At 44.6% G+C, this 10,104-nt stretch overlaps 1 protein-coding gene across 11 annotated transcripts in view; it reads left to right on the plus strand.

The window, feature by feature from the left end:
- The window catches only part of tox (thymocyte selection-associated high mobility group box), a 255,558-nt gene extending 251,411 nt beyond the window's left edge, over window positions 1–4,147 (plus strand). For 10 of the 11 annotated variants that reach the window (XM_059645907.1, XM_059645901.1, XM_059645908.1 and 7 more), the window contains one exon: window positions 3,089–4,147. In XM_059645907.1, coding sequence (XP_059501890.1) covers window positions 3,089–3,125 — 37 coding nt within the window. In that variant the 3' untranslated portion in view covers window positions 3,126–4,147. The remainder of the gene's footprint in view (window positions 1–3,088) is intronic. The other variant, XM_059645902.1, reaches the window with a different exon arrangement.
- The last annotated feature ends 5,957 nt before the right edge of the window (window positions 4,148–10,104 follow it).

A 10,104-nucleotide genomic window follows, 5' to 3' on the forward strand; every position in this document is an offset into this window, starting at 1 on the left:
GGCCAGGGAATGGGGTGGTGTGTTGAATTGGCAGACAAGGGTCATTTTTGTGGGCAGAATGTAGTAGCTGAAGCAGTTTCCCAGTGCAGACGAGACCACACTGAGCAGCGAATGCAGTAGCCTAGATTGTGTCAAGTGCAGGTGAAGTGCTGCTTCACCTGGAAGGTATGTTTGGGTCCTTGGATAATGGGGAGTGAGGAGGCAAATTGGCAGGTGTTACACCTTTGGTTACAGGGGAAGGTGCCATGGGGCTGTGAGGGTTTTTGGGAGTGGACCGGGTTTCCTGGGAGGAGTGATCAAGGAAGGGGAGGGGTTTTATGCCCATTGGTAGCATCTTGGTGGCAGTAATGATCTTCCTGATGTGGATGCTGATGGGATGGCAGATACGGACAAGGGGAACCCTATCATTGTTAAGGGAGGGAAGACGGGGTCAGGGCGGAAGTGCAGGATATGGGTCGGACCTGGTTGAGGGCCCTGTCAGCAAAGGTGCTGAGGAATTCTCGTTTGAGGAAGAAAGTCGACATTTCAGAGGCTCCCTTGTCGAAGCTGGCCTCATCTGAACATATGCGACACAGAGGAACTGAGAGAAGAGGATGGAGTCGTTATAGGAAGCATGGTAGGAGGATGTATAGTGCAGGTAGCTGTGGGAGACAGTGGATTTATAGTGGATATTAGTGGCCAGTCTATCCCCAGAAATGGAAACAGAGATGGCAAGGAAGGGAAGGGAGGAGTCAGAGACAGACCAGGTGAAAGTGAGAGTGGGGTGGAAATTGGAAGCAAAATCGATGAACTCTTCCAACTCCGGATGAGAGAGTGAAGCAGCACTGATGATATATCGAAGTAAGAGTTGTAGGCAGGGGCTGGAATGGGACTGGACCAAGGAAAGATGTTCTCCACAAAGAGAGGCAGAATTGTGGCCCGTACGTGTACCCATGGCCATCCCTCTGACATGGAGAAAATGAGAAGAGTTAAAAGGTAAGTTGTTGGAGGTGAGGATGAGCTCAGCCAAGCGGAGGAGGGTGATGGGCACTGGGGATGGTTCAGGCCTTTGCTCCAGGAAGAAACAGGGAGCCCTAAGACCCTCCTGGTGGGGGACGGATGTGTAAAGGGATTGTACATCCATGGTAAAGAGGAGGTGGCTGGAGCCTGAAAACTGGAAATACTGAAACTGACATAAAGCATCAGAGGAATCATGGATGTGCGTAGGGAGGGACTGGACCAGAGGAGAAAAGACCGTCAAGTGGCGGGAGATCACCAAATGAAATGAAGTTAGTTACCATAACTGATACAATGGCCGGATGTTCCATGGTGGGCTTGTGGTCCTGGGGAGATAGAGGGGTATCTGAGTGTTGGCACTCAGCTTTTGCAGTGTAGAGATCAATAAGCTGGACTACGATAGTGCTATCCTTATTAGCAATTAAATATTAAATTCAAAGTCAGGGTTCAACCTAAGAACAGGGAGTGCTGTCAGTTCGAGGGGAGAAAGGTAGTAATAGATGAGAGGGCAGAGAAATTGAGATGACCGATGTCATATCGACAGTTGTCAATGAACAGGTCGATGGAAGTAGAAGGCCAAAGGGAGAGGTCCAGAAAGAGCATGGGAAGTGAGTGAAGGGGTCTGAGGGACAGGGAGAGGATTCTTGTCCAAAGAAATGCACATGGTGGCAACAATGACAGAAGAAGACATGATAGAGACAGTAGGAACTGCTGATGCTTGAGTCTGAGATAACAAGGTGTAGAGCTGGATGAACACAGCAGGCCAGGCAGCATCAGAGGAGCAGGAAAGCTGACATTTTGGGTCTAGACCCTTCTTCTAGCCTTCCAAATCCCTTCCAAATCTAGCTTACAAATGTTACACTCTTTAAGCTACACATACCAGTTAGCTGAATTGAGTGATTCTTGATTGACTCCCAAAAGACAAAAGCCACAGCCATTGATAATACAGTGTGGAGCTGGAGGAACACAGCAGCAAGGCAGTATCAGAGGAGCAGGAAAGTCAGTGTTTCGGGTCGGGACCCTTCTTCAAAACTACTGAGGAGGTGGGAAGGCTGTAGTTCTGAAGAGGGGCCGCAACCCAAAAAGTCAACTTTCCTGCTTGTCTGATGCTGCCTGGCCTGCTGTGTTCCTCCAGCTTCACACAGCGCTGTCTCTGACTCCAGCATCTGCAGGCCTCGCTATCTCAGAACCACAACCATTGGTTTGTTTAAACCTGCTGTAGAACACAACCACCACAAATAGGCTAACACTGAAATCCAGCCTGAAGTGTAGAGTGCACCTTTGGATGATGACCCAAGGCTCGCTGGAAATTGCCCTTGTCTGCATCTTACTGTTGAATGGCATGCAACAATTAGCTATCCTGATACAGCTCGTTATTTCAGATCATGAAACATTTGTCATGCTTCACTACATTTTTGAGTGTGGTACTTTGGTGCTATTAGGAAACCCGCTGCCTCTTATTAGTCAGTGTTCTGGCTCTCAGAAATTGGAAGCTGCCAATTTCTCATCAATACTTTCCACTATTATCAATGAAAATGACCCAGTCAGCACATATTATGATTTTAAAAGAATTAATTACAATTCAACCTGCATTTGTGCAACAACTGACTTTGCCCCTGTTTGGCGGAGGTGTTGACCCGGTGGTATTATCGCCGGACTGTTTGTCAGGTTTGAATCCTACCACAGCAGAAGGTCGAATTTAATTTCAATTTTTCAAAAAATTTGCAGTTAACATCTAATGTTGTTCACAAACCCATTGCCAATTATCAGGAAAAACCATCTGATGCATTAATGTCCTTTATGGTAGAAAACTGCCATCCTCGCCTGGCCTGGCCCACGCATGACTCCAGACCCACAGCAATGTGGTTGACTCTTAACTGCTCGATGGGCAATAAATGCTGACCCAGACAGCGATGCCCTCATCCCAGGAATGATTTTTTTAAAAAAAGCTCTGCTGGCATTGAGACATATGGTTCCTGAAATTGGCACCAGTTTAAACAAACACTAGAAGCTGCATATATTTGTTTGTTTGTTTGTTTCATTTTATTTGCCTCCATTTGTTTCTTACAAAAATTATGTTCTATTCTTGTAGCAGTTTGCAGAGGGATAAAGCACTCTACCTCACCTGAGGATACAGCGTTCTTACGTATGGTGACTGCAGGGAAGTCTTCAAACATGGGTTGCATCAAGGCAGTTCTGTGACCTTTTAGACAACAAGTTGCTAAGCACTTAGATCTTTAAGCTTGCACTTAAGCCCGTGGGATTGCCCAATTGACAAGACATTATTTTGCTTCTTTCCGTCGAAGATTATTATTGGACAAATGTCCTTCTTCATTTCTGAAGAAAACCTGGATCTTTTCGCTTACTGTCGGTTTTGCTTTGGAGTGCTGCTGTAGTGAACTGCCTTAGCAATTTTATGTCGTACTAGGAACATTATCCTAGATCGTCCATCAGTTGTTGATAGTTAACCAGTGAAACCATTTACTGATGGATAGAGCACTCATAGCAAGTTTGTAAATAGGGTCTGTGTTGCACTCTCTTAGAGTATAAAATGATAAAAAGGTTTTCCTAGTTAAAACGTAACTTTATACTGACGCTGTTCAGTAAGATTATATCATTTAAATGGGACCAGATTGGCAAGATTAGTATTTTTTGCTTAATTTGTAAGAAAATGGTTTCATAGTTATATATTTGCAAAATTGCTTCCAACAGTTTTATTAAGCAATCCCAAATTGTCTCATAGAATAGCATGAACAGTTTTTAAGTGTTTAAAAAAAAAACACATTTATTTTGTACTACATAGATGTTTTTGTATCTTCTATGGTGTAATGGTTAGTAATTATGTCACTCCATACTTTTGTGCAAAAGAAACTGCCAAATGCTTCTCTGGTGTTTATTAGATACAGCTAAGTTATAACCTTGACATGCTATATATAATTGTTTCTTCACACTGTATGTCCATATTTAATCTTTTTTAATGGAAACTGTTGCGCCTATTTATGAAATAATAAATAGAGGTGTTTGTAAGTAATTTTGTAAGCATCAAAAACTATTTCAGGTGCCATTTAACTTTGTTGGCACAATGAGTCTCGAATTGTGTGATTATGCTTACTATTTTGATTTAGTTTCTTCAGTAATAATAAAAAAAAAATCTGGATTTCTTCTTTGCAGAAAAATGGTCCAAGGTTTCCTGTTTTTATTTGCACTTTGATCTTTAACAAACATATTTGCTATTTATTCTGAAAATGTAAAATATTTTCTGCAAAATGTGACTAGTTTGGTGCTACAGATACCAGTTTAAGAGAAAAACACAGTCCTTGCCATGATGTTGAAAGCATTAGTGTAGACATTTCATGTGTGAAAATCTGGGAACATGCAGACTAAGAAAGTTGTGTCTTGTGTAAGTGTCCAGTACTGAATCAACACGTAGAAAGATAGGAGTAGGCCATTCAACCCCTCAAACTTGCTGTGCCAGTCAATATGATCATGACTGATCATCAAACTGAACTGAGAACAGTCAGGGTGGGATGATCTTTGAGTCTATACAACCCTCCAATGAGCCAAATGGCCTCGAACTGCACTGTCAAGATTCTGTGCCCTCTCCCAGGTCTCTTGATTCCTTTAGCCTCAAAAGCCTCTTGAAAACACCTGACCTACAATTTTCAATGCCACTCCTCAAGGTAACAAACACAGCTGAATATGTGTTCAATAGCACAAGGAGAACCGAAGGAGAGCTATTCAAAAACATTGTCTTAAAAATATAAGAAATAATATTAGGCCAGCAAGCCTGCTCCATTATTCGGTAAGATTATGGTTGATATACTTCAATTGCACCTTCAAACCAACACCCTCATAACCATCTTGTAGTTTTGCTGAGTTTTTGGAATTAGTGGGTTTGGGAAGAGTTCGGAATACTTTGAAGAATTTGCATGAAGCTGTGTTAGTTGTAGGAAAGACAGCAGTTGGTATTGCAAAAACACCATGTCCATCACTTGACTTGACATCTTGGGTCCATAATTGTAGTCTCACTTCAGCAGTTGCAGCATTAGAGGGAGCTGGAGGAAGGGGAGGACAAGCTACTCATAGAAAGGCTGAAAGCTCTCAGCAGGAACTCTTAACTACCTCGGTATTTCACCGGCCTGCACCTCATATTGGGAGCAGTGTATTTGGTGACTGCACTTCATCAAGAAAGTGCTCACAATGCTGTGCCCTAGAAATAATTTAAAACTGCAGGACCTAGCATGTTAAATAATGACTAATCCTGCCCCCATCAGTATGCCAATCAGCTCATGAAGAACTGACAGGTGAGCCAGGGTAAACATCTCACCCAATCGCAGGCCTCAACACTGATGACTGGGGTCATTAGAAACTGGCAGCCAATCAGAGACCAGCAGTGTCTGGGTCCTAAAGATCTCCAATTGGCCTTACATGCCAGCAGTGAGGAGATAAGTCGCTTTTATCTTTTTGACACAGGGTGAGCATTGCACATAATGGCACACAGCAATGTGGTATCTTCAGAAACCAATCTCCCGCACCACATACATCTGTCCGTCTGATTGCATCCAGATTCAGACAATAGGAGCCCTCCATCCCCTCACAAGCTGGCAGGCAGGTCGCCATGGTGACTCATTAGAAAAACTAGCCAACTTGGAAACAGGTGGTCAGAGAGGTAGAGGGTTGGGGGTCCCTTAGTGGCCATTAATTGACCACTGAAGAATGTTAAATGCTCAGATGCTGAGAGGGGAATACAATTTCCTCCAGGGTTAACTTGCCCCACTATTTTCCCTCCTTGTCACCCCCAGAGAGGGGAAAATCATGTCTATGAAGTAGACAACTTGTTACCTCGGTCAGCATCTAACTCTGACTAAGCCCCTTACCGGCCATTTTCAACATCATCGCATCAGTGAACAAATAGGTGGCTAGCAAGCATCATACAGTTGACACTCCATTGCTGCAATCAGGGTATTACTGCACGGAAGGAAGGTTTCATGCTCTTATTTGTGAAGATTCAAATTAGCAGCAGCAGTAGGCCCCTCAAGCCTGCACCACCATTCGATAAACTCACTGCTGTTCTGATTCGGGCCTTGACTCAAGTTACCAGCCAAACATTGACACCGTATCCCTTGTTAATCAAAATTTAATCTCCTTCTCCCTTAAAAGTATTCACTAACTCTGCCTCCATCACACTCTGGCAAAAAGAGCTCCACAGACTGTGCATCACCTAACTTGTACATTGGGAGGAAACCAGAGCACTCAGGCACATAGAGAATGTGCAAACTCCATACAGTTGCCTGAGGATGGAGTCAAACTCAGATCCCTGGCTCTGTGATTTAATCATTAGACACTTAATGGAATTCAAATTTGACCATCTTCCATGGTGGGATTTGAACCTGGATCCCCAGAACATTACCTGGGTTTCTGGATTAGCAGTCCAAAAATAACACCACTGGGCCATCACCTTCTCCTCCTTTAGTGGGGATAATTCTTGAATCTATCATCAAGGAAGGAATAGCAAGACACCTAGATAGAAATTGTCCCATTGGGCAGATGTAGCATGCGTTCATGAAATGCAGATCATCCTTAATCAACTTACTGAAATTCTATGGTGGACAACGGGGACCCAGTAGATGTGGTGTATCTAGATTTCTAAAGGTAGAGGGAGGGGAGATTTTGAAGCTTGTGTATTCAAAATCTGCCCCCCGCCACCACCACATCCCAAAACCAGCCCAGTTCATCCCCGTCTCCCTAACCTGTCCTTCCACCTATCCCCTCCCCCACATCAAGCCCCACCCCCATTTCCTACCTACTAACCTCATCCCTCCCCCTTGATCTGTCTGTCCTCCCTGGACTGACCTATCTCCTCCCTACCTCCCCACCCATACTCACCTTTACTGGCTCCACCCCCACCTCTTTGACCGGTCTGTCTCCTCTCCACCTATCTTCTCCTCTATCCATCTTCTGTCTGCCTCCCCCTCTCTCCCTATTTATTTCAGAACCTCCTCCCCCTCCCCCTTTTCTGAAGAAGGGTCTAGGCACGAAACATCAGCTTTCCTGCTCCTATGATGCTGCTTGACCTGTTGTGTTCATCCAGCTCTACACCTTGTTATCCCAGATTCTCCAGCATCTGCAGTTCCTACTATCTTTGGAAAAGTAGTGTCTTTCAGAACAGAAATAATAAAAGTGCAGGATCAACATATCCCTGTAATGGTGAAAAGTGAGACTAAAACCTTCAGAGAACCTTCTCTGGTCTTTTGGGATAGTAAGGCTACAATAGACATTAGGACAGTGATATTTACAAAATTAAAATGATTGAATATCCATACCTCTGATGAGCCTTCAGTAGATTTATTTTCTCTTCCTCCAACTCCCACCTAGGTACATGTCCAACCCCTGCAGGAAGACCTTGGTGGATATAATCCAGCTCTTGATCTGGAGGGCACTAGTTTGCTGAGGCAGAAGCTCACCCCTCCTCACCCTGAGCTGTAGGAAGCAAAGGGTCACTGGCAGGGCTGCGTTGAATGGAAGAGATACCTCTGAAGCATCCTGAAATGAAGCTGTGCCTGCTTGCCAATCCCATCCATGGGCATGTCTACTGGCATCACCTTGTCTGTGAAGATGGAGCACCCAGAGTGATGTTGAGGTGTCTCATCCCTGTCTAGTCCTGACATTGATATGAACATGCATGGTGAGATCAATGCAGTGCAGGAGTGAGTACATATCCAGCAGCCACTGAGCATTTTGCTGGACATGGCTTTTCGAAATATCTGCTGACCTTCCCATGGAGAAAGCTACGGGCAGGAACTCTCATGCTGAAGGCACCGTAGTATTGGAAATGTGGGCTGACTCTTTCACCTATCATTCCAGACCACTGCAGGCTTCCAACACAAATTCCTGACAATCCCTCTGCCTCTGTCTGAAAATTAAGCATATCAGTCCGGACTGATGACTGCATCTATTGCCTGGGTTGAGCTTGGGTTCAGCAGTCCTTTGAGTGTCTATGGCTTTAGACAATCCTTCCTCCATTAACTGCCGGAGCACATAGGCGAACACATTGCTGGTGTGTCCTCTCAGGCTTAAGTCTTCCTCTTCTGAGATGATGCTCATTGAGAGGGACTGAGGTCTCTCTCACTCTACACAGTCCTGGGCAGTACTCATGCCAACAGAAGAGAAGTTTTTTTAAAAATATAGTATAGCAATAACATTCACCTCACACAAATGCCAGGCAATGATCATCACAACAAGAGGCAATCTCACCACTGCCCCTTGGCTTTCAATGGTGTTACCATCACTGAATCGCCCATTATCAACATCTGGGGGTTACCATTGACCAGAGACTCAATGGGACTCACTGCCTAAACACAATATCTATAAGAGTAGGCCAGAAGCTGGGAATACTGCTTTGAGTAACTCACCTACTGAGTCCCTAAAGCCTGTCCACCATCTATAAGGTACTAGTCAGGACTGTAATAGAATACTCCCCACTTGCCTGGTTTGGGTGCAGCTCCAACAACACTCAAGAAACATGACACCATCCAGGATGAAGTGGCCGCTTAATTGGTACTACATCCACAAGTGTCTATTCCCTCCACCACCGACTCTCAGTAACAGCAGTGTGTACTGTCTACAAGGTGCACTGCAGAAATTTGCCAAAGATCCTCAGACAGCACCTTCCAAACCCACGATCACTTTCATCTAGAAGGATAAGGACAGCAGATAAAGGGGAACACCACCAACTCCAGTTAATGGAGGAAGGATTGTCTAATTGCAAGAACGTCCAAGTTCTTCTCCAAGCCACTCACCATTCTGTTGCTGGGTTAAAATCCTGTATTTTCCTCCCTAATGGCAGTGTAGGTCAGAAGACAGCTCAGTGCCACATTCTGAAGGGCGACTAAGGATGGGCAATGAAAACAGAGTTAACGTTTCGGGTCCAGTGACACTTACTCAGAACGGGTCTGAGGAAGGGTCACTGGAACCAAAAGGTTAACTCTAATTTTTTCTTCACAGATGCTGCCAGATCTCCTGAGCTTTTCCAGCAACTTCTGTTTTTGTTCTTGATTTACAGCGTCTGCAGTTCTTTCAGCTTTTATTTGGGAATGGGCAATAAATGCTGACCAGCCACCAATGCCCACTTCTCACAAAATGAATTAAATAAAAGTGTTGCCTTCCCTGTACATGTTTGAGCACAACCTTGTTTATTGGACCACTAGCCCATTAGTTCTTCCTGTCACGACCAAAAATGGCCCTATCCTTCCTGGGATGGTTTGATGGCTATTTCCTCAAAACACTGAGGATTTTGATGTCTAGTATCACCTCCTTTGCCCTCTCAGCAACCTGGAGTCCAATACATCCTGCAATGAGAGACAGAGCTGTCATAGGAATGGATGCAGCAAGAGTTAGTGATCATGCATACCCACATGAAGTATCTCTAAAGAGGGAGCAGGAGACGCAGCTGGCAGAAAGATTTAGAAGCTTGAAAGGTTGACGTAGTGGTCAGTTCATAATGTGATGCAGGCTATGAGAGTTTCTGAGATTTGTGTGCAGTGGCAGAGTGAGTGTCCTTTATTGTGGATCAGTGAGATAGATCCTGCTGTCTCAGCCCAGGCTAGACACATCTGAGGAGGTGGCTCCTGGTGCAGCCACCCAGGAAGAGAATGTCCCTTCTGTTGGTGAGTCCATTCAGTGGCAATTGTCGAACAGCATTGGTAATGTGGGAGATAGCTGGGATATTTTAAGGGCATCTTTGGGACTCTGAGGGATGTCTGTAGTTTGCAGCATCTGAAGTAGTGCCCAACTGGCCTTTAGATGAAACACCCCAGAACCTTTGACTCCTGAATGACCGTCCACTGGTGAGAAGTTGTGGCTCACTTGTAATGTGATTCGCTGAGAAACTAGTGAGGGGTTCTCACTTGTAAACAATGAAGAAGCATGTGATCATGTCAGATAACTCATACTGGGCACTGGCAGATGTAACATCATCCAACACGCTCAAGCTTTTTCCTGCCAAAATGGATGACCTCACATTTCTCCACATAGTATTCCATTGGCCACATTTTTGACCATTCACTTAGCATGGCCAAATTCTTCAGAAATATCCTTGCATTTCCTTCA

The sequence above is a fragment of the Stegostoma tigrinum genome, chromosome 5 (assembly GCF_030684315.1).
Source record: "Stegostoma tigrinum isolate sSteTig4 chromosome 5, sSteTig4.hap1, whole genome shotgun sequence".
Lineage (NCBI taxonomy): Eukaryota > Metazoa > Chordata > Chondrichthyes > Orectolobiformes > Stegostomatidae > Stegostoma > Stegostoma tigrinum.